Below are 25,231 nucleotides of genomic sequence, written 5' to 3' on the forward strand. Positions count from 1 at the left end.
CATGTTTAATACTTTTTTAAAAATAAGGTGGTATTTATATTAAAATATAATTTTTTCAGATTTTCATGAAATCAAACCCAAGTAAATTCTATTTATGGTCTTCCTGGACCTGATGTGGTTGCTGTGGCTGTGACTCACCTGAAGCTTACTTGCTGTGGCTCTGATTGGGTTGTTGTGTTGTTGTGGTTGTTGAGGTGGTTGCTGTGTTGTGGTTGTTGAGGTTGCTGTGTTGTTGTGGTTGTTGAGGGGGTTGCTGTGTTGTGTTGTGGTTGTTGCTGTGTTGTGTTGTTGTGGTTGTTGAGGTGGTTGCTGTGTTATTGTAGTTGTTGAGGTGGTTGCTGTGTTGTGTCGTAGTTATTGAGGTGGCTGAGGTGGTTGCTGTGTTGTGTCGTGGTTGTTGAGGTGGTTGCTGTGTTGTGTCGTGGTTATTGAGGTGGTTCCTGTGTTGTTGTAGTTGTTGAGGTGGTTGCTGTGTTGTGTCGTGGTTGTTGAGGTGGTTGCTGTGTTGTTGTAGTTGTTGAGGTGGTTGCTGTGTTGTGTCGTGGTTGTTGAGGTGGTTGCTGTGTTGTGTTGTTGTGGTTGTTTAGGTGGTTGCTGTGTTGCTATGGTTGTTGAGGTGGTTATTGATGTGGTTGTTGGGTGGTTGATGTGTGGTTGTAGTTGTTGATGTGGTTTCTGTGTTGTTGTGTTTGCAGTGTTGTTATGGTCGCTGTGTTGTGTTGTTGAAGTGGTCTCCCTGGACCTGATGTGGTTGCTGTGGTTGTGACTCACCTTTAGCTTACTTGATGTGGCTCTGATGGGGTTGTGTTTGCTGTGTTGTGTTGTTGTGGTTGTTGAGGTGGTTGCTGTGTTGTTGTAGTTGTTGAGGTGTTGCAGTGTTGTTGTGGTTGTGACTCACCTTTAACTTACTTGCTGTGGCTATGATGGGGTTGTGGTTGCTGTGGTGGTTGCTGTCGGGGGGAGAGGTGACGTGGACTGGACATCGCCCCTCCTCCCCGGACGGCCTGTCTGAAGGATGGAGAGGAGGATGGGTGCTGATGTCCTGCTCTGATTGGCTTTGCTACATGGAGACAGGTGACAGGTGAGTCAGCTGTTGGCTTCTTTAACCCTTTAACACCGAGTGTGTCGTCAGCGAAAAAATTCCAACAATTTTTGAAAGCTGAGACGTTGCACTTTACAGCCAATATGGTGTCATTACAGTAATTTCACTCGCGCCTCTCAGTCAAAATAAGCATAAAAGTCCAGGAAGACATTTTGAGGCTTAGGTTTTTACAATTTAAAACCTAAACCTGGCTGTAAAGCGCAACGTCTCAGCTTTCAGAAACCGTTGGAATTTTTCCGATAGCTAACCCTAACCACGTAATTATGGTAATCCAAAGTGCGCTTGCGCAAACATGTCTCCTAAGACACACTCTGTGTTAAAGGGTTAAACATGAACCAGATTCAGACATCAAACTGCTGCTGGATTCTCCTCAGAGGATCAGAACCCTAACCCAAAAACTTACACCAAAATCTAACAAGCAGATTGTCCTGAAAGGTCCTGATTTAATGCTCCTCAGGATGAATCAATTTATGCATTTGAATGACCTTTCCTGTAGCCCCCCCCCCCCCAGGTCAAATCATAGACAACAGAAGTGGACGTAGCCACTGTGATGTCCCCCGTTGGTTTGTGGACTACCATTTTGAAGCCTTGAGTTTGGCATTTTGGCCATTGCCATCTTGTTTTTTTGGAGCCAGAAGTGACCATATTTGGACCAGAGGGTGGAGCTGGGGATCTGACAACCCAAACACACTATGCACGCCTACCTACACCTGCAAGGTGTGAGTAACAAACATTTCGTCACCTATCTGAGCAGAGTGTCCTCTCCTGGAAACGTTCTTGGAGCGAACAACCTCTTTGATGCGGTCCACTTCCTGTTGGTAGCGTTTGCGGTCCCTCACAGCCGACTCCTTGGCGTCTTTCAGGGCGGCTTCCAGAGCTTTCACTCGCTCTGCTGTGGCCCGCAGACGCTTCTCCAACTTGGGCAGCTCACAGCGAAGGTCAGCATTGTCCCGCACCAGCTGGAGAACAGAAAGGGTTTCATTTACTGAGGCTTGAGTTGCTTCAGCGAGTGTTTGATTAAATTAAAGGAGTATTGTACAGATGAAGACATGTTGACAGAGGTTGATTATGCATTCTAGATTCTATACATTTGCAATGGTCAGTTTTACTGGAAATAAATATCTGAAAAGCAGCGTAAACATAACACAGATTGTCTGAAAATACACTTATACATATGCATATATATAATTATATATATATACATATATGAATATATATATACACATATATACACATGAATCTTACCAAATAGAAAATAGAGCAAATCTTATCAATCAACACAATAAACTTGAAATTGACAGACTGTCATTGAACTGTAAAATCACTACACATTGATTGATTGTTTGATTTACAACAGTATTAGAGAAACATCATCTGTATCAACACCTCCACCAGCTGCACTCTGAGCTGTGTTCAATATTACTCAATGAGTGTACGTACATCCTGCTCACTGTGGCTGAAGGTTTCGCCGTCCTCTCTGTTGTTGTTCTACATTAACTTCACTTTTTAACTCAGTTTTAACTAGAGTTTAAAAGAGTTTGTTTATTCTGGATCCTCTTTTTCTGAGATCCTTCAGTTCCACATCCTCTACAGTACTGCGCATGCGCCGACCATGCATGCAGCCTGTTACAGTCGCTCCTGTTTGTTTTTTTCTTTCTTTTACTTTTTCTCCATTATTTATTTATTTAACTCAGAACTTTTTTTAAGTACTGACTTTTGAAGTTGTGCCCTCTTCAAACATGCCGGTGGAGAGAGTTCTGGTCCTTTTTTTGTCTCTGGAAATACTTTCATTCAAACATCGGACAGTCGCGCAGCAACTTCTGGGCCGCTTTGTTTACTCCAGAGATCAGCTGATCGCTCTGAAGCCGGCCGGCTTGGAGACCAGATCATCAGAGATCCCCGCTGAAATCTGGAGAAAAACACGCAGAGGATGCAGAGGGGGAACGAAGCGACGAGGGAAGAGAGTTGGGTCGAGACAGCAGAGGCTTATGGAGAAAAGGACATATAAACTGTGTCTCCCCTCTCTCATCATGGGCAATGTGAGATCGCTGGCAAACAAGATGGACGAGCTGACAGCGCTGGCCATGAGTCAGAGGGAGTACCGGGAGTGTAGTTTAATGTGCTTTACGGAGACATGGCTGCACCAGGACATTCCCGATGACAACGTCTCCATTGACGGCTTTCAGACCGTCCGGGCCGACAGGGATTGCACTGGGAGCGGTAAGCGCAAAGGAGGGGGGCTTGCCGTTCTCTTTAACAACCGGTGGTGCAATCCTTCCCACATCACCATCAAGGATCATGTCTGTTGCCCGGACATTGAACTGTTGGCTGTTGGACTAAGGCCGTATTATTTGCCCAGGGAATTCTCACATGCCATTGTTGTGACTGTTTACATCCCCCACTCTGCCAACCCGAAGTCGGCGTGTGACGTCATTCACTCCGCCATAGCCCGTTTACAGACTCAACACCCGAATGCATTCATTTCTATTTCGGGTGACTTCAACCGCGTCACCATGGCAAAGACACTTCCCACCTTCACACAGTATGTGAGCTGTCCTACTAGAGAGGAGAGGACCCTGCACTTGCTGTATGCTAACATGAAGGATGCATACAGCTCCTCTCCCCTCCCCCCTCTGGGTAGGTCAGACCACAACCTAGTGCACCTCAACCCCTGTTATGTGCCTCTAGTCAAGAGCCAGCCTGCAACCACGAGGACAGTGAGGAGATGGTCGGAGGAGGCTTATGAGACACTTCAGGGATGTTTTGAAGTGACTGGCTGGCAGGTGCTCTGTCAGCCGCATGGAGAGGACATTGATGGGCTCAAAGAGTGCATCACGGATTACATCAACTTCTGTGTGGACTTCACTGTCCCAGCAAGGACTGTCCATTGTTATTCTAACAACAAGCCATGGGTGACAAAGGACATCAAGGCCGTACTGAACGAAAAGAAGAGGGCCTTCAGAGCTGGCAACAGAGATTAGGTGAGAACAATCCAGGGGGAACTGAAGGTGAAGATCAGGGAGGCTAAGGAGAAGTACAGGAGGAAGCTGGAGTGGAAACTCCAGCAGAACAACATCAGAGAGGTCTGGAGTGGAATGAGGACCATCACGGGTTACAGGCCGACCAACAACAGAGGAGCTGAAGGCAGTGTGGACCGGGCCAACGAACTGAATCTGTTTTTCAACAGATTTGACTCTGTGGGCCCTGCTCAACCCCCTCATGACTCTTCTGCTGTCTGCCTCCAACCTTCACCTATTCCACTCCCCCCTCCCCCTCCTGCTCCTCACAGCCCCCCACCCCCCTGTGAGAGCTTTCCTCACACCTCGTTCCCCAGTCCCCAGGCTGATGGCACTCTTAAACCTGACGACACCATCCCTCCCCCACCGGTCATCTCTACAGTGTGCTTCACTGCTGACCATGTTAGGAGACAGCTGATGAGACTCCACTCCAGCAAGGCTGCAGGCCCTAATGGTGTCAGCCCCAGGGTGCTTAAAGCCTGTGCCCCCCAGCTATGTGGAGTACTTCACCATGTCTTCAACATGAGCCTGAGTCTTCAGAGGGTCCCCGTGCTGTGGAAGACGTCCTGCCTCGTTCCTGTGCCGAAGACTCTGCGACCCAGTGGCTTCAAGGACTACAGACCCGTGGCACTGACCTCCCACATCATGAAGACCCTGCAGAGACTCGTCCTGGAGCAGCTCCGGCCCATGGTCAAGCCACATTTGGACCCCCTTCAGTTCGCCTACCAGCCCCGACTTGGAGTGGAGGATGCCATCATCTACCTGCTCAACCGCGTCTATGCCCACCTGGATAAGCCGGCGAGCACTGTGAGAGTCATGTTTTTTGACTTCTCCAGTGCGTTCAACACCATCCGTCTGGCTCTACTGGGTGAGAAGCTGGCGGAGATGCAGGTGGATGCCCCCCTCGTGTCCTGGATTGTCAACTACCTGACTGGCAGGCCACAGTATGTGCGCTTACAACACTGTGTGTCAGACAGAGTGGTCAGCAACACCGGGGCCCCGCAGGGGACTGTCCTCTCTCCCTACACCACGGACTTCAGCCACTGCACTGAGACCTGCCATCTTCAGAAGTTTTTTTTCAACTTTGTCGCATGGTGCGAGCAGAACCACCTGCAGCTCAACGTGACAAAGACAAAGGAACTGACTGTTGATCTGAGGAGGACCAAGGCGCCGATGACCCCTGTTTCCATCCAGGGGGTCAGTGTGGACATTGTAGAGGATTACAAGTACCTAGGAGTTCACATAGACAATAAACTGGACTGGGTAAAGAACACTAATGCCCTCTACAAGAAGGGCCAGAGCCATCTCTATTTTCTGAGGCGGCTGAGGTCCTTCAACATCTGCCGGACTATGCTGAGGATGTTTTATGAGTCTGTGGTGGCCAGTGCTATCCTCTATGCTGTTACATGCTGGGGCAGCAGGCTGAGGGTGGCGGACTCCGACAGACTCAACAAACTGATCCGCAAGGCCAGTGACGTTGTGGGGGTGGAGCTGGACTCTCTGACGGTGGTGTCAGAGAGGAGGATGCTGTCCAAGCTGCGGGGCATCTTGGACAATGTTTCACATCCTCTCCATGACGTACTGGTCGGACACAAGAGCACCTTCAGTGGGAGACTCATTCCTCACAAATGTACAACAGAGCGCCACTGGAAATCATTTCTGCCTGTGGCCATCAAACTGTTCAACTCCTCCCTCTGAGTGTCAGACACTCAGGAAGAGACTGGAAATCTGGATCTACTTCACCTGTTCATATACTACCTCACTATTTATTCTTAAATGTTTAAGTTCAATACATATATAGTTATACACTTCAGTGCAATACATACATACATATATATCTGTATACAAATACATATACATTATTATTGTATATATTTTTTACTTCATTGTTCACTTAAATACTGTAAATGTGTATATTTTTTATTTTCTATTTCTTATTTTTATATTTTGTACATACTTTTAGTTCTAAATTATACCACTTTTTACTCTTGAATGGGAGCACCAGTACTGTACAATTTTACAATTTCTGATTCTGATTCTGAATCATCAGCTGGTGAGGATATTTACTTTTTACCTGGAATCTGTTTTTACCAGTCTGTTAGTATGATGTAATGGACTGGGACCTGTTAGCTTTAGCCTCAGCCTGTTAGCATGATATCATGGCCTGGGACCTGTTAGCTTCAGCCTCAGTCTGTTAGCATGACATCTGCCCTGTTCACACCTAGTATTAACATCTGTCCTGGGTGATCCAATCACAAGTGGACAGCTCTAATACCAGGTGCGAATGCACCAAAGACGCAATGAGATCAGATTGCTCAGACCACATTCGGAGGTGGCCCAAGACACATATTAATACCAGGTGTAAACAGGGTCATCATGACCTGGTACCTGTTAGCTTTAGTCTCAGTATGTTAGCATGATATCATGGCCTGGGACCTGTTAGCTTTAGCCCCAGTTTGTTAGCATGACATTAGGACCTGGTACCTGTTAACTTTAGCCTCAGTCTGTTAGCATGATATCATGGCCTGGGACCTGTTAGCTTTAGCCTCATTTTTAAATTCTGAGTCAGTTTTGGATGGATTCAGTAACTATGGTGCCGTGTTTTGTTCTCAACTGCAAAGAGAAAACGTTTTCAATTCACTACTGCTCTGATTTGTGCCTCTGATGGGCTTCGTCTCAATGGCAACAGTGGCAGAGGCTCATGGGTATCGTAGTACTTTCAGCTGTCTGTCATGACGAAATGAAGAACAAGTATACATGATTTCTCAGAAACTGAAAGGTTGAAATATTTGGTGTCTGGTGTCCATTACTTAAATCTTTAGTATTGTTACATTATCTATGGTCAGTAACATTGAGGTTATCGTTGACAAGCATAAAACATGAAATGGGAATACAGAATGCAGAAAAACACTCCCTCTCACTTCACAGTCAACAATCAGCAAAATCAACAGTGAGGTAGAAATGAAAAGCTTCTTTAAGTCTGATTTAAATTGAGGACGCATTTAAAAAGGACTATGAATGATGGTAAATCTGCCACCGTTATCATTGTAAACTGTTATGTGTGATGTGAGCATAAAGATTGACAGATTAGCAACAGTAAACAAGATGGTCGGGTCCTAGTGAATGGGTGTGAATGTTTCCTTGAGGTGTAATCACTGACCTGTTTGTGGACCTTGCTGAGCTGCTCCAGGTTATTCTCTAAGAAGATGATCCTCTGTCTCTGAGCCAGACTGCCGCCAGCCTCGTCACAGTCGTTCTCTGAACTCTGTTTAAGAAAAAACAAGAAAAACGTCAACACTGATGTTCAAGTATATCTCTGAACACACAGACTGACATACATCTAACATCTCACTCTCACCACGAAACCAAATGACCCTTTAAACTTCTCAAAACCTCAAGGCCAGCAGACATCGGGGGGTATATGATGAGTGTCAAAACAGCCACACCCATTGTTTTAAACGTAGGATGCACCACTGTCCAATTACCCAGCATCTCATTATTGTAGGTTGTGGGACCAAACAGTCAGTGTTCTTGATTATGTTTCATTTAAGCAGCTGCTGGTATTATTATCAGAATCAGAATCAGAATCAGAAACTGTTTATTGCCAAGTAACATACATTACAAGGAATTTGCCGTGGTCTGAAGGTGCTATTGTTTTGACAACAAAATTATTGTGGTTGTCGTCAGTTGTGTTTTATGTGTGTGTCTGTGTGTGTGTGTGTGTGTGTGTGTGTGTGTGTGTGTGATGGCGTCTAACAAACACCTGCTATGTGCAGTAATACTTGAATACTTCATGTTAAAATGACATCAAATTTATAGCATTGAAATATTTTACGTCTGGATTCATGTGGTTTGAAATCCCCTTTTTTATATGTCTACAGAGAAATGTGAAAGCTTTTTTTCAGATTCAGTTGGTGATTTTTAGATGACCAGAAATTCAACTACTCAAATTGAGTCAAAACATCCGTATTTATAAAGCAAATCAAGAGGAAATCAGTTCTAACTGGACTGAAATTCTCAGAGCGATGCTAAGTTGGTTCAACTTTTGGACTAGAAGTCAAAACCTTTTCTGAACTTTCCTAACCTATGAAATAACTCCTACCTGTGCTTATATTTATTAGAGCTGCAGAGGAGCTTTATCCTGTTAGAGCTCTATGAGGTCAGACTGAGATCATCTGTTCAAAGAAAATTTGATTTTTTGAGATGGACTGTGTATGTGATGCAGAGGACAACACATGACATCTTTGCAGTCCCAACTGTATGGAAATCAGCTCAGGTAATCCTTCTGACAACTAGTCTTTCATTTCATAATGAAAAAAAAGGAAACTAAATTACAGACTTTTTTTTTCAAACAATCACGTAATCCAGATATCCTTCTTGTCATTGGATGGGTAAACATTTCTCTTCCTGTGTTTCTGAATCATGTTCAGGTGACCCTTAACAGTGCTAAAGCCAGGAGCTAGCTGCAGCCTACTGCCTACTGGAGTTAGTGGTCAACTGGTTAACCATGTTTATCTAGACCATAACTGTACTCTCCAGCCACAGCAGTCAGGATTTAGACCAATCTGAATTTATTTCAATCTCAGCCTCTACTCTAAATCCTCTACTAAATGATATCAGACAAAAAGCAGCACTGTGCTGCACTATTTGTTGACCTTCCCAAAGCTTTCCATACTAATGATACCTTCTCGGTTCGGATGATGTGGACTGGTCTTAATCCTCGTTTAAGTTTCAGCTTTCAGGGATTCTGAGCTTCTTCAGGGAACTTGAGCTTGAGCTAGAAGATAATCAATTGATTGATCAGCTTTTGTCTGGACCGATCAGTTTAACCCCTGATCAGCCAGCCTGACTGATGGTTTTCTTACATTCTTGACTCGAGTGCCGATGTCCTGGATGAAGACTTTACGAAGGTTGTTCAGCGTCTGCAGCTCTTTAGCCTGTTGGATGAAACATAATAAATCAGCTGATCTCAGATCTGTCACTGCTGCAGATAAAGATTTGATGAATGTAAAAAAAATAATCCACGTACCACAGTGTCCTCCAGACCCTTCAGGTCCTCTTTGGCTTGTTCTCTCTTCTCATTCAAGAACCTGAATCACACAAGCAGAATCCGATGATATTATCATTATGATGATGATGATGATGATGATTATTTTTATTATTATACTATAATAATGATGAGAATCTGAATCTGGGTTTAATAAAACATGGACTGATGAAGAGAAACTGAGTGTTTGTCCACTGAAGGATCTGATGTGAACAAGTTGCCAAGTTTCCATTCAAAAGAAGCACAAAGTTTAACTGAGTTCCAGAAAATCATTAAAAGAAAATGTGAATGAATGCGTGTTTCCATCCACTGCGGCTGTGTGAATATGAGCTGGTTGATAGAGATAAACAGCTGGTGGAACTAATACACAGCTGGTGGCGCTAATTCTTAAGTCACTTCTGCTATTAAACCATCACAGAAGAAGAGGACACAGCGAGATGACATCATTAAAAGATGTGGAGAGCATGATGGAAATATGACTTCTGTTTTATCCACACAGCAACTTTTACACCTCGGCCAAGAGGACAATTTTTTAAAACTTTTATTAGAGATATATATATTTTTAATTTCTAGTGTTTCCAGTTGATTTTTTATATGAAAATGAAAAAGAATAACTGACAGTTTGTGGGAAATGTGAGTCTGGATGTTTGTGTGAAAGCAGCAGAGATGCCTGTTGAGTCTACGGTGACCACAAAGGGACAAACTTACTGCAGTTTCTGGAGTTTCTGGTCTTTGTTCTGATCCTCAGCTCTCAGTTTGTCAAAGTCACACTGAAGTTTCCTGTTCTCCAGCTGCAGAGCCCGATTCACACTAAAACAACACATTTATTACTGCAGCACATCAATCAATACTCCATACCTGCACCCCATTTGAACAGCTGTAGCCTAACATCAAGTCATCAAAATTAAATATGCACGACAAAAATGACACTAAAAACTGACAGAGAACTTTGTATTGATTAAAACAATAACAATAATCAATATCAAACATCAAATTACTAAAATGTGACAACCACTTTCCAACTTTCCACACACTAACCCTATTTAATGAATAAAGACAATATAATAACCCCATTAATGATAAAAACCACACAGAGCAGCAGACAAACTATCAGTCACTGTGCAGTTATAATAATTAATCAATAACATACTCTTTGAGTTGGTCGACATCTCTTTGCTTCTGCTCGATCTCGTCTCGGAGGTGACTCAGCTGTTTGTGATGAACCTCTCTGTGGTTCTCCATCTGCTCCTCCAGAGTTCTCTACAGAACACATGGCAGGAACACTTCAGTTATCTTCAGTTCTTTAACTTGCTTCATTTAACTACAGCAGGAACTGAACCCTAAGTTGCTCCTGATGGAGACCAGCACCTTGCATGGCAGCTCGGTCGCCATCGGTGTGTGAATGTGTGAGTGAATGAGACTTAGCTGTAAAGCGCTTTGGGAACCGTGAAGGTTGAAAAGCACTATATAAGTGAGATCATTTACCATTTATTTCTTTGACTCACTTCATTTAACAACAGCAGGAACATTTCAGTTATCTTCAGTTCTCTAACTCACTTTATTGAACTACAGCAGGAACACTTCAATTCTCTAATTCACTTCATTTAACTACATCAGGAACACTTCACTTATCTTCAGTTCTCTAAGTCACTTCATTTAACTATGGCTTAGCACAGTCCCATAGAATGAGAAGTGATATTTTGGGTGAGACATTTGTACATAGGTAATTACTTAGTTCAGTTGTTACAAATGTGATAAATTCCTTATCATTCAAAAGTGATAGATTTAATCTCCATTGTTTGGTTGTTGGCCTGTGACCTATGTCCCACGATAATGCAAGAGGTACATGATCAGTTACAGTAGTTGGTCAAATGTTTATATCTTCTATCCTGTGCAGCTCTGCTTTGGGGGTAAGAAAATGATAAATTCTAGAAAAAGATGAATATCTATGTGAATGAAAACTAATATATCTACCTTTAGGGAATTTCCTTCTCCAAACACCCACCAGACCTGACTCTGTCGATTGGTGTGTAAGCATTTTACTAATTCTAGAATTGGGAGTTTTTGGGATAGGTTGTCTATAGCTGTGCTATAGTATTGTGGTAAAGATTGTACTAATGAAGCCAGGCTCATCATTTGGAGCATACCTTTTCAAGGGGCTTTTATTCCATCAATAGATCCATTTACCAGAAGCAAATATCTTTGTAGACTTTAGTCAGTGTAAAATTAACTGTCTCAAAAGAGATACTCCTCTCTTTCTACCTGATTGGTGTGTTGAGTTAGGTATATAATTTATATAGATTAGTAACAATAAGGATCCTAAACTGGACCCATGAAGAACACCTGATTTAACACATTGTTGGAATTTGTTTTCTTTAGACGAACTCGGCTCTGACAAGTACTCTGACGTGTGATTTGAAACACAGAGTGAGAACATGATTGGATGACTTTTACCTTCATCTCAACAGCATCCTTCAGTCTGCTCATGTGTTCTTTCTCTTTGTCCATCACCGTCACCTCATGCATTTGACCTGAACACACGCACAAACCAGTTTTCATCTGAAGACTTGAAGACTGAGAGTCTATTATCATCTCTAATCTGTGTTTGATGTTAACAGACAGCTGCCAGCCAATCAGAAAGCAGAGTAACCATGGGGACATTGTCTGACCTTGAGCGTGGAGTTTGGCGACCTCCTCCATCAGAGTGTCCTGACTCTCCTCCAGCTTCCTCTTCTTCTGCTCCACCTTCTGCAGGTCATCTGTCAGAGACACGATCTTCGCCTGGAGCTGCAACAAACATGCAGGACACTTAATTAGCATTAATGTACTGATAATAATATTCAGAATAATATTAATTATGATCATAACAACAACGCAAACAAGAAACTGGATTTATAATTTATTAATTAACATTGACCCACTGCATTACAGACTATATCAACTTCTGTGTGGAGAACATGGTGCCTTCCAAGAAGGTACAGTGTTTTCCCAACAACAAACCCTGGGTGACCCCGACATTAAGGCCCTGCTGAATGAAAAGAAGAGGGCCTTTAGGTTGGGGGACAAAGAGCAGCTGCAGAGCATCCAGAAGCAGCTCCGGCAACAAATAAGGAAGGGCAAGGAGAGCTACAGGAGGAAACTGGAGGAACATCTGGGGCAGAATAACACCAGGGATGTCTGGAGAGGACTTAAGAAGATCTATGGACATGGAAAAGGTGAGGGGAGACACCAGGACAGTGGAGACAGGGACTGGGCTAACCAACGGAACCTGTTTTTCAACAGATTCGATTCTGCCCAGTCTCCCTCCCCCACCTATCCTGCCCCCTCTTCACACCTCCCCAAGCTGCCCTCCACTCCACCCCCCTGCTTGTCCCCTCCCTTATTAACACCAGACCCTCTCCCTAACAGCAGACCAAGTGAGAAGGGAGCTGAGATTCATCAAGGTGAGAAAGGCCTCAGGGCCGGACGGAATCAGCCCCAGACTGCTCAAGTACTGTGCAGACCAGCTGTGGGGTGGTCATGCACATATTCAATATGAGCATCATTGTGGAGAAAGTCCCGGCCCTGTGGAAGACTTCCTGCACTGACGGCACTCTTCAACCTGACGACACCACCCCTCCCCCGCCGGTCACCTCTACAATGTGCTTCACTGCTGACCATGTTAGGAGACAGCTGATGGGACTCCACTCAAGCAAGGCTGCAGGCCGTGATGGTGTCAGTCCCAGGGTGCTTAAAGCCTGTGCCCCCCAGCTATGTGGAGTACTGTGGATCTGAGGAGGACCAAGGCGCCAATGACCCCTGTTTCCATCCAGAGGGTCAGTGTGGACATTGCAGAGGATTACAAGTACCTGGGAGTTCACATAGACAATAAACTGGACTGGGTAAAGAACACTAATGCCCTCTACAAGAAGGGCCAGAGCCGTCTCTATTTTCTGAGGTGGCTGAGGTCCTTCAACATCTGCTGGACTATGCTGAGGATGTTTTATGAGTCTGTGGTGGCCAGTGCCATCCACTATGATGTTGCATGCTGGGGCAGCAGGCTGAGGGTGGTGGACGCCAACAGACTCAACAAACTGATCCGCAAGGGGCATCTTGGACAATGTTTCGCATCCTCTCCATGACGTACTGGTCGGACACAAGAGCACCTTCAGAGGGAGACTCATTCCTCCGAAATGTACAACTGAGCGCCACAGGAAATCATTCCTGTCTGTGGCCATCAAACTGTTCAACTCCTCCCTCTGAGTGTTGACACTCAGGAAGAGACTGGAAATCTGTACCTACTTCACCTGCCATATACTACCTCACTATTTATTCTTTAAATATTTCAGTGCAATACATATATAGTCATACACAACAGTGCAATACATACATATATATACATTGTTATTGTATATATTTTTTACTTTTATTTTTCACTTAAATACTGTAAATGTGTATATTTTTATTTTCTATTTCTCATTTTTATATTTTGTACATACTTTTAGCTCTAAATTATGCTACTTTCTAATCTTGAATGGGAGCACCGGTACTGTACAATTTCCCCTCTGGGATCAATAAAGTATTTCTGATTCTGATTCTGATTCTGAGGTCTATATTTGTTTACATTTAGTCACATTGTCTCCATTAAAGTAGCTGAATCAGCTGTTAGCAGCTCCTGTTTGCAGTGTACTCATGGATGTACAGACAACTATCACTGGATCACTGTGAGACTGAAGGAAACTTTAAAACATGAGGATTCTCAGGCAAGTTCTGCATTTATAAGGAACGTCTGTTTTCTATGATCTAAGTGGGTTTATGGAAATGTTTTCATGATGGACATCAGAGATAATGATATTGTTGGTGAGGGTAAGTTACACTGAATCTAAAAATATGTTTCATGTCTATATTTCTTCTGTATTAGCTTCGCTGCACTGGCTCCCTGTAAAATTTAGAATAGAGTTTAAAATCCTTCTCCTGACCTACAAAGCTCTTGCTGGTCAGGCATCATCATATCTGAAAGAGCTCATAGTACCCTATTACCCCATTAGAGAACTGCGCTCCCAGAATGCAGTGTTGCTTGTGGTTCCCAGAGTCTCCAAAAGCAGAACAGAAGCCAGAGTCTTCAGCTATCAAGCTCCTCTCCTGTGGAATTGGCTCACAGTTTGGGTCAGGGAGGCAGACACACTCTCTACTTTTAAGAGTAGGCTTAAAACTTTGCTTTTTGATAACGCTTATAGTTAGGGCTGGCTCAGGCCTGCCTGGACCAGCCCCTAGTTATGCTGCTATAGGCCTAGACTACTGGGGGACTTCCCATGATGCACTGAGCTTTCCTCCTCTCCCTCTCCATCTTTACACATTCATGTCCCTCCAATGCATGTTACTAACTTCATATCTTCCCCGGAGCTTCTTTGAGCTTTGTCGTCTCGCAGGTTCCTGTGGATCGTGGTCCTGGTACGCCTGGCTGCTGCCGCCATGGGCCCGCCTGACTCTCATCACTACAGTTATTATGTTTAGTCATAGTTATGTTACTATTAAAGCTGTTATTTCTATTATTAATCTCAGCTATTATTACAGATGTAACTACTATTTTCAGTCATATTTCCATTATTATTATAATTATAGCTGCTATGGCTACTGCTAGTGCTGCCATACATCTCTGCCTGTCTGCCTGTCTGTCTGTGTCTCTACGTCTATCTCTCTCTTTCTCTTTCTGTCTGTCTATCTGTCTCTCCCCCTCTCTCTTTCTCCCTCCCTCTCTATGTCTCTCTCTCTCTCTCCCTCTCTCTCTCTCTCCAACCCAAGCAGATGACCGCAAACCTAGGGTCTGGTTCTGCTCAAGGTTTCTGCCTCTTGAAAGGAAGTTTTTCCTTGCCACTGTTGCCAAAGTGCTTGCTCATGGTGGGAACTGTTGGGTGTCTGTAATAACATTATAAAGAGTCGGTCTAGACCTGCTCTATTTGTAAAGTGTCATGAGATGACTTTTGTTGTGACTTTGCGCTATATAAATAAAACTGAATTGAATTGAAATGAATTGAATTGAACTGTGTTCAGATTTCACCGAGATATGAATGTGATCTTTGACACAAATTGCAGAAATAAGGATGTACGTATTTTTATATAAACTGTGCAGATAATCCACTACTATATTATAATACATGATTTTATCCATTAAATAAGGTGAACCTCTGAATTTCTACCTTTAACCATTTAATTTGTTACCTGTGAGACGAGCAGTTGGCAGGTGTTGAGCTCCTTCTCGTTGGCCTCCATCCTGCAGATGTTCTCCGTCAGGTTGACCTCCAGCTGTTTGCTGCGGTTCACCAGAGATTTGACCTCAGACTTCATCTTACTGATGTAGAGACGAGCTGTGGTGAACTCCTCCTCCATCACTCCGCTCATCTCCGTCATCTGAAGAGAGAGAGATACTAACGTGACGAGGTGGGTTTCCATCCACCTGTTTTTAATGTGCATAAAAAAACCTGAGAGGAAATGCTGAAAATTTTAAAAATCAGTTTTTATGCTTGGCTGAGGCAGAAAAGTTATATTTGTATCCATGAAAGCAAAATGTGACAAAGGAAACAGACTTTAACGTCCACTGAAGCTTCCAGTCAAGAGACGAAAAATAGTGTCAGAAAAAAAACTCAGATCTGTGTGGAGCAATGAGGAGACTGTAACCTGTTATATTGTGTCATACAGTATGTCCATCATGTTTTCTACATATTTTTTCACGTGTGAGCTTTGACTAGAGTTCTTTCACGTCCGCAGCATTTCATTAGTAGTTCCACTTCCCCTCAGCACGCAGAATTACGTAACAGCATACGTCGCAGACGCCACTTGCCTAACTAGGGTTAGACCTATACTGCTTTTTACAAATCATCAGAAATACCTGTAGACTCATTTAAATGAGGCGAAGGCGTCTTCTGCAGATAACTGCAAGATGTCGCACTTGGTAATTAGCTGCATCAGTTTCTGATTGAGAAATTTCTGTTTGTGATCTGGATCATGATTATCATAACTACGGGCTTATGATATCTTGTAAAACAAATACAAATTCCATAAAAACAAATGGAAATAAAAGTGTGCATGCGCCGACCATGCATGCAGCCTGTTACAGTCGCTCCTGGTTGTTTTCTTCTTTTTCTCCTTTATTCCTTTTATTTAACTCAGAACTTTTTTAAGTACTGACTTTTGAAGTTGCACCCTCTCCAAACACGCTGGTGGAGAGAGTTCTCATACTTTTTTTCACTCTGGAAATACTTTCATTCAAACATCGGACAGTTGCGCAGCAACTTCTGGGCCGCTTTGTTTACTCCAGAGATCAGCTGATCGCTCTGAAGCCGGCCGGCTTGGAGACCAGATCATCGGAGATCCCCGCTGAAATCTGGAGAGAAACACGCAGAGGATGCAGAGGGGGAACGAAGCGACGAGGGAAGAGAGTTGGGTCGAGACAGCAGAGGCTTATGGAGAAAAGGACATATAAGCCGTGTCTCCCCTCTCTCATCATGGGCAATGTGAGATCGCTGGCAAACAAGATGGACAAGCTACCGGCGCTGGCCAGGAGTCAGAGGGAGTACCGGGAGTGTAGTTTAATGTGCTTTACGCAGATATGGCTGCACCAGGACATTCCCAACGACAACGTTTCCATCGAAGGCTTTCAGACGGTCCGGACCGACAGGGATTGCACCGGGAGCGGTAAGCGTAAAGGAGGGGGGCTTGCCGTTCTCGTTAACAACAGGTAGTGCAATCCTTCCCACATCACCATCAAGGATCGTGTCTGTTGCCCGGACATTGAACTGCTGGCTGTTGGACTCAGACCGTATTATTTGCCCAGGGAATTCTCACATGCCATTGTTGTGATTGTTTACACCCCCCCCCCCTCTGCCAACCCGAATTCGGCGTGTGACGTCATTCACTCTGCCATAGCCCGTCTACAGACTCAACACCTGAATGCATTCATTGCTATTTTGGGTGACTTCAACCACGTCACCATGGCGAAGACACTTCCCACCTTCACACAGTATGTGAGCTGCCCTACTAGAGCGGAGAGGACCCTGGACTTGCTGTATGCTAACGTTAAGGATGCATACAGCTCCTCTCCCCTCCCCCCTCTGGGTAGGTCAGACCACAAGCTAGTGCACCTCAACCCCTGTTATGTGCCTCTAGTCAAGAGCCAGCCTGCAACCATAAGGACAGTGAGGAGATGGTCGGAAGAGGTTTATGAGACACTTCAGGGATGTTTTGAGGTGACTGACTGGCAGGCACTCTGTGAGCCTCATGGAGAGGACATTGATGGGACTCCATTGGACTCCACTGTCCAATGCAGTGGACTCCACTGTCCCAGCAAGGACTGTCCATTGTTATACAAATAAAAAGCCATGGGTGACAAAGGACATCAAGGCCATCCTGAATAAAAAGAAGAGGGCTTTCAAAGCTGGCAACAGGGAGGAGGTGAGAACGATCCAGGGGGAACTGAAGGTGAAGATCAGGGAGGCTAAGGAGAGGTACAGGATGAAGCTGGAGTGGAAACTCCAGCAGAACAACATCAGAGAGGTCTGGAGTGGAATGAGGACTATCACTGGTTTCAGGCCGACCAACAACAGAGGAGTTGAAGGCAGTGTGGAACGGGCTAACGAACTGGATCTGTTTTTCAACAGATTTGACACTGTGGGCCCTGCTCAACCCCCCCCCCATGACTCTTCTGCTTTCTGCCTCCAACCTTCACCTATTCCACTCCCCCTCCTGCTCCTCACAGCCCCCCACCCCCCTGTGAGAGCTTTCCTCACACCTCGTTCCCCAGTCCCCAGGCTGACGGCACTCTTCAACCTGACAACACCACCCCTCCACCACCGGTCACCTCTACAATGTGCTTCACTGCTGACCATGTTAGGAGACAGCTGATGAGACTCCACTCAAACAAGGCTGCAGGCCCTGATGGTGTCAGCCCCAGGGTGCTTAAAGCCTGTATCCCCCAGATATGTGGAGTACTTCACCATGTCTTCAACATGAGCCTGAGTCTTCAGAGGGTCCCCGTGCTGTGGAAGACGTCCTGCCTCGTTCCTGTGCCGAAGACACCGCGTCCCAGTGGCTCCAAGGACTACAGACCTGTGACACTGACCTCCCACATCATGAAGACCCTGGAGAGACTCGTCCTGGAGCAGCTCCGGCCCTTGGTCAAGCCACACTTGGACCCCCCTTAGTTCGCCTATCAGCCGTCGGGACTGATAGGCTGATAGTATAAATAAACTCAGCTTATTTATAGACAGAGGAGCTTCAATAAAACTGATGCTGACACTCAGCTAATAAGCTACGCTAGCATCCTCCATGCTGGACTCTCCAGCTCTCCATCCAATCAGAGCTCAGCTCTGTCAGGACAGATCGCTACAGCTCGTTAAAGTTCACCAAAGTTGAACTTGACACATAAAAACGTGCAGATTTACTTCCTACCTTCACAAGTGAGTTGTGTTCAAACTTGGACTCGTCCGTCCAGAGTACCTTCTTCCAGTCATCTACAGTCCAGTGTTTGTGCTCCTTGGCAAATTTTAGGCGTTTTTGGATGTTTGCAGGCCTCGATAATGGCTTCTTAGCAGCTATTCTTCCCTTTAAGCCTTGTTCCTTCAGTCGTCTGCTTATGGTCATTCTGGAGACTTTCTCAGATTCTGATCTAGAAGCATTAATCTCTGCCTGAAGATCAGCAGGGGTCTTTCTTCTGTCTCTAGTACTTAAAATCTTGAGGTGCCTGACATCTGCTTCAGTTAGCTTTCATTTTCGGCCTCTTCCTTGACGCATTTTGTAAGTACCAGTCTCTGCAATCGAGTCCAAGGCATACTTGACCACACTGTGAGAACACTTTATGTCTTGCCCTATTTGTCTCAAAGATCATCCAGCATCATGAAGTGCTTTAATTCGGACTCTTTCTTTCTCAGTGAGTTCCCTATGCTTCACCATTTTGAGCAGGAGTGAGGAATTTCTAACTGAATTCACGTTTTTATACCCAAATTTGAGCCAGCACATTGGAATTCTCTGAGAAGAAATTAATCAAGAATAACATACAACCACTAAAACAAATTTTTCTGTTCAGGAATGCAAGTAAATAACTGTAATTTGGCATCTCAATCAAAAAATAATCATGCGTTTTACTATACAGTAAATTTGAAAATTCATGGATAACAACAATAATTATATTTTAGCATTAAAGATATCATTTTGATTAAAGAGTTTGCACATACTGGTGGATTAACCATTACAGAAACATAAAAAAAATATTTTGGTAATCAGCAATACTGTTATATATATATATTATATATATATATATATATTGCACTGGCACTATATAAAGTGAAGCGAAATGTGAACAGAAGAGATTCAGTCTTACAGCTTTGAGGTCTGTGGTACCGAGGATGCTGCCAATGTCACTGAGGTCTCTGAGTAGCAGACTGAGGATCTCTGCTGACCTCTTCTTATGATGAGAACTGACCTCCTGCAGGGTGGACATCTCCCTCTGAACTGCCTCCAGACTCACCTAGAAACACAGGACAAGAAGAAGAAGAGCTGATCTCTACAAAGCATACATAGCTCAGACATAGAAAGAGGATCCTATCATCCTAATGTCAAGTATCCTAACGTCCTACCTTCCTAACGTCCTACCATTCTAACATCCTGATGTCCTACCATCCTAACGTCCAACTATCCTAATGTCCTACCATCCTAACATCCTAACGTCCTACCATACAAACGTCCTAACGTCCTACCATCCTAACGTCCTACCATCCTACTGTCCTAACGTCCTAACATCCTTCTGTCCTAACAACCTTCCATACCACTAACCCGACCCTTGTTTCTTTGAGTGGACTCACAGTTTTGTGTGCAAGCTCCTCGTTCAGCTGTTCATTGCAGCAGTTCTTGTTTTCAACCTCTTGGCTCTTGTGGTCGTAGTTGACAGCGAGCTCCTCCAGTGCCTGCAGAACCTCCTTCACCTCCTCTTTGGCCGAGTCACTGTCCCTCTGCAGCCGTGACAGCTCCTCCTGTAGGTGCTCGTAGTCCTGACGGCTCGACGCCAACAGCTGGATGGACGGATTATGAAGAGGTGGGGAAGGCGGTTAAATCAATACATGGGTAGATACACAGTGTAGTGGAGGTTTGTACAGAAAAGGTTGTAACGTGCAGGTGAGACTCACTTCATCCTGATCGATCAGCTGCTGTTTGAGTTTCTCAGCCGTCTGACTGTGCTGGTTGATCTCATCATCCTGAAACATGAGTCAGCAGATTATTAATGTTTCACAGACTCAAACAGAACAAAGGGGTCTGGGTTGGTACAGGTAAGACTCATCTTGTAATCCATCTGATAGTTCAGGTAAGACTCATCTTGTAATTCAGGTGATAGTTCAGGTAAGACTCACCTTGTCGTCCAGCTGATGGTACAGGTCCGTGATAAGTGTCTCGTACTGTGTCTTCTCTTCGTCTAACAGAGGGACAGGGGGCAGGGCCAAGCTGTCAATCACTGCTGTTGTTTCACTGCTGCTGCTTTTCTTGTTTCTGCTGCTCAGCTGCTCCTCCACAGGTACAGACTCACCTGGAGAAGTTAAGAGAGCAAATTTACCCTGACATGCAGGATCAATAACCCAGAAAAAAACATTGCACTGGTTATGATTCCATGTGGAAACTGAAGCACAGCTGTTAGCAGCAGATCTGTTAGCTCCAACTGAACTTTATGAAAGCTCTTCAAACAAAAGCTGATCGTAGTAGTAAACGGCTTTGATATAACTTTAAAGAGATACTTGTAAACGATGTGCCTAAACACACTTCATTGTGTGCCAGTTAGCAGAGAAAAAAACTGTGCAATCAGAGCTGAGTATGTACATTTTGTGTTTAACCCTAATCACACGTCCCATCTTCAAGCTCATGAGAGTCTAGAGAGTCAGAATCAGAAACAGAATCAGAAACTGTTTATTGCCAAGTAACATACATTACAAGGAATTTGCCGTGGTCTGACGGTGCTGACAACAAACATGTAAAAATATAAAGATAAAAGAATAAGATAAGATAAATAATAAATAACTTGTGTTTGTGTTGGGGGGGGGCGGGGTCAGTGGAAGACTTTGACTGTGTTCGTCAGGTGGACTGCAGAGGGGAAGAAACTGTTTTTGTGGCAGGAGGTTTTGGTCCTGATAGACCGCAGCCTCCTGCCAGAGGGAAGAGGGTCAAACAGATAGTGTCCTGGGTGGGAGGGGTCGGCAGCGATCTTCCCTGCTCTCCTCAGGGTCCTGAAGGAGTACAGGTCCTGAAGAGATGGGAGGTTGCAGCCAATCACCCTCTCTGCAGAGCGGATGATACGCTGCAGTCTGCACCTGTCCTTGGTGGAGGCAGCAGCATACCAGACAGTGATGGAGGAGGTGAGGATGGACTCTATGATGGCAGTGTAGAAGTGAACCAGCATTGTTTGTGGCAGGTTAAACTTCCTCAGCTGCCTCAGGAAGTACATCCTCTGTTGGGCTTTCTTAATGAGGGAGCTGATGTTCAGCTCCCACCGGAGGTCCTGGCTGATGATGGAGCCCAGGAAACGGAAGGACTCCACAGTGACCACTGGAGAGTCACACAGGTTGATGGGGGCGGGTGGGGCTGCACTCTTCCTGAAGTCTACAACCATCTCCACTGTCTTTGAAGCGTTAAGCTCCAGGTTGTGACCAGGTCACCAGATGGTCAATCTCCCACCTGTAGGCAGACTCATCCTCACCAGAGATGAGTCCGATGAGGGTGGTGTCGTCCGTGAACTTCAGGAGCTTGACGGACTGGTGACTGGAGGTGCAGCTGTTGGTGTACAGGGAGAAGAGTAGAGGAGAAAGAACACAGCCTTGAGGGGAGCCGGTGCTGATCGACCGCGAGTCTGAGACGTGTTTCCCCAGCTTCACGTGCTGCTTCCTGTCAGACAGGAAATCTGTGAGCCACCTGCAGGTGGGGTCAGGCACGTTGAGTTGGGAGAGCTTGTCCTGAAGAAGAGCCGGGACGATGGTGTTGAAGGCAGAGCTGAAGTCCACAAACAGGATCCTGGCATAGGATCCTGCGGAGTCCAGTTGCTGGAGGATGAAGTGTAGAGCCAAGTTGACGGCGTCGTCTATAGACCTGCTGGCTCTGTAGGCAAACTGCAAGGGGTCCAGCAGAGAGTCTGTGATGGATTTGAGGTGGGACAGGACCAGGCGTTCAAATTATTTCATGACCACAGAGGTCAGGGCGACGGGTCTGTAGTCATTTAATCCTGTGGGCCCTGGTTTTTTGGGGACGGGGATGATGTCAGGACTGTCCCATTGTCTTTCAAAGCGACAGTAGAAGTCGTTGAGGCTGTTGGCGAGGCGTCGGTCGTTAGCAGAGTTGGGGGCTCTTGGCTTGTAGTTGGTGATCTGCCTGAGCCCCCTCCACACAGAAGCAGAGTCGTTGGAGGAGAACTGATCTTGTAGTCTCTCTGAGTACAGTCGTTTAGCTTCCCTCACCGCCTTGCTAAACTTGTACTTGGCTTCCTTAAACTCTGCTCTGTTGCCACTCTTAAACGCCTCTTCCTTTTCCAACCTCAGCTGTCGCAGTCTTGCAGTGAACCAGGGTTTGTCGTTGTTGTAACTCACCCTGGTCCGAGTTGGTACACAACAGTCCTCACAGAAGCTGATATATGAAGTCACAGCGCACGTTAGAGAGAAATATTCCGGGTAGCGGTGTGCGTTGTCCTCGCCGGCGAAGACGCACGAGCGCACCGGCATGTTTGCCTCTACGTCGACGTAGAGCTGCAAAGGTGAGAGCACCTTTGACCAGAATGTCCCATAAAACAGTTAAAGGTGCAAGAAATTCGGGAAACAAATCCACTGGAGTTGTTCCCCTGATGTTCATGAGCTCTTCTCTGGTGAAAGAGCTCCGTGAACCAAAACAAAAAACACTGTTTACAAACAAAACAAGGCAAAACAATGCACTCCAACAGACCGAGGCAGCCATCCGCGGCGCCATCTTGTCCTGTGGACCCTGTTTTTTGGGGGATGGGGAAGATGGTGGAGGCCTTGAAGCAGGCTGGCACGTGGCATGTCTCCAGTGAGGTATTGAAGATGTCTGTGAACACCGGAGACAGCTGATCGGCGCAGCGCTTCAGGCAGGATGGAGAGATGGAGTCTGGTCCAGCAGTTTTCCAGGGGTTGTGTCTCTTGAAGAGCCTGTTCACATCTCTTTCAAGGACAGACAGAGGTGTCGATGTTGGAGGGGTGCAGCTGTGGTGGTAGGAGGTGTGAGAGTTCAGCCCCAGGTGTGATGAGGGGGTTGGGGCTGTTGGGCTGGAGCTGGAGGGTGATGGTGTCAGGACTGTCCCATTGTCTATCAAAGCGACAGTAGAAGTTGTTGAGGCTGTTGGCGAGGCGTCGGTCGTTAGCAGAGTTGGGGGCTCTTGGCTTGTAGTTGGTGATCTGCCTGAGCCCCCTCCACACAGAAGCAGAGTCATTGGAGGAGAACTGATTTTGTAGTCTCTCCGAGTACAGTCGTTTAGCTTCCCTCACCGCCTTGCTAAACTTGTACTTGGCTTCCTTAAACTCTGCTCTGTTGCCGCTCTTAAACGCCTCTTCCTTTTCCAACCTCAACTGTCGCAGTCTTGCAGTGAGCCAGGGTTTGTCATTGTTATAACTCACCCTGGTGCAAGTTGGTACACAGCAGTCCTCACAGAAGCTGATATATGACGTCACAGCCTCTGTGTACTCATCCAGACTGTTGGTAGCAGTTCTGAAAACATCAGTGCAGTCCAAACACGCCTTCAGGTCCTCTGCAGCTTCACTGGTCCACTTCTTCGATGTTCTCACAACGGGCTTAGAAAGTTTTAATTTCTGCCTGTACGCAGGAATCAGGTGGACCATGTTGTGGTCCCAGTGTAGCGCGTGGTCCCAGTGCAACGCAGGTGACGGCGTGAAAAGCATTACTGACTGTGGTGTAACAGTGATCCAGAGTGTTCCACTCCCTGGTGGGGCATTTAATAAACTGTTTGTATTTGGGGAGTTCATGACTGAGGTTACCTTTGTTAAAGTCACCGAGGACAATAACTAAGGAGTCCGGGTTGGTCTGCTCCGTTTCCAGTATCTGGCGAGTGCGCGCTGTCCGTCCTGCACGTTGGCCTCCTGTGGAATGTAAACACCGACCAGAATGAATGAAGCGAACTCACGGGGGGAGTAGTAGGGTTGGCAGTTAAAGAAAAGGGTTTCCAGGGAAGGAGAGCAATGCTGTCAGATCACTGTCACGTCATTACACCAGCTACTGTTGATGTAGAAACAAATACCTCCACCCTTTGTTTTGCCACAGAGGTGTGCGTCGCGGTCCGCTCGGAGTAGCTGGAATCCGTCCAGCTGCAGCGTCACGTCGTGAGTTCTTTCACCCAGCCATGTCTCCGTGAAGCACAAAACAGCAGATGAATAAAAGTCCTTGTTTCTCCTCATCAGTAGCTGGAGTTTGTCCAGCTTATTTCCCAGTGAGCGCCCATTAGAGAGAAATATTCCGGGTAGTGGTGTGCGTTGTCCTCGCCAGCGAAGATGCACGAGCGTACCGGCACGTTTCCCTCTATGTCGACGCAGAGCTGCAAAGGTGAGAGCACCTTTGATCAGAATGTCCCATAAAACAGCTGAGGGGGCAAGAAATTTGGGAAACAAATCCACTGGAGTTGTTCCCCTGATGTTTATGAGCTCTTCTGTGGTGAAAGAGCTTCGTAAACCAAAACAAAAAACACTGTTTACAGACAAAACAAGGCAAAACAATGCACTCCAACAGACAGAGGCAGCCATCCGCGGCGCCATCTTGTACAACAAGAGACAACAAGAGAGCTGCCACCTCAAGTCTGTATGTGTGAACAGAGTCTAAGACCATATTCAGGCTGACATCTGCCCTGTCTGAGAAAACACAGTCCCCTCATTCTTTTCGATGGCACCACTGCGTTGGCTCAGCGGGGGGGGGGGGGGGGGGGGTCAACAAAGAGGACTAAAAACTCAGGGTCGTCCAGAAAAAGTTGAACCTGACTCAACTATTGTTGACATCATCCAGCAAAGTGCTGCTTTGGTCAATTAAATACATGCAGGCTCACACTCC

General features: G+C 45.6%; 1 protein-coding gene across 1 annotated transcript in view; it reads right to left on the reverse strand.

Moving 5' to 3' along the window:
- Positions 1 to 905: 905 nt before the first annotated feature.
- Positions 906 to 25,231, reverse strand: part of LOC139291989 (kinesin heavy chain-like) — a 38,635-nt gene continuing 14,309 nt past the window's right edge. The window contains exons 12-25 of the mRNA XM_070914091.1: positions 20,542 to 20,714; positions 20,320 to 20,388; positions 19,999 to 20,205; positions 19,518 to 19,664; positions 15,365 to 15,553; positions 11,836 to 11,953; positions 11,621 to 11,697; positions 10,317 to 10,426; positions 9,875 to 9,976; positions 9,149 to 9,209; positions 8,985 to 9,056; positions 7,280 to 7,384; positions 1,845 to 2,061; positions 906 to 1,060 (exon numbers count right to left, since the gene is read on the reverse strand). Coding sequence (XP_070770192.1) covers positions 906 to 1,060; positions 1,845 to 2,061; positions 7,280 to 7,384; positions 8,985 to 9,056; positions 9,149 to 9,209; positions 9,875 to 9,976; positions 10,317 to 10,426; positions 11,621 to 11,697; positions 11,836 to 11,953; positions 15,365 to 15,553; positions 19,518 to 19,664; positions 19,999 to 20,205; positions 20,320 to 20,388; positions 20,542 to 20,714 — 1,802 coding nt within the window. The remainder of the gene's footprint in view (positions 1,061 to 1,844; positions 2,062 to 7,279; positions 7,385 to 8,984; positions 9,057 to 9,148; positions 9,210 to 9,874; positions 9,977 to 10,316; positions 10,427 to 11,620; positions 11,698 to 11,835; positions 11,954 to 15,364; positions 15,554 to 19,517; positions 19,665 to 19,998; positions 20,206 to 20,319; positions 20,389 to 20,541; positions 20,715 to 25,231) is intronic.

This window comes from Enoplosus armatus, chromosome 11 (genome assembly GCF_043641665.1).
Source record: "Enoplosus armatus isolate fEnoArm2 chromosome 11, fEnoArm2.hap1, whole genome shotgun sequence".
Taxonomy (NCBI): domain Eukaryota; kingdom Metazoa; phylum Chordata; class Actinopteri; order Centrarchiformes; family Enoplosidae; genus Enoplosus; species Enoplosus armatus.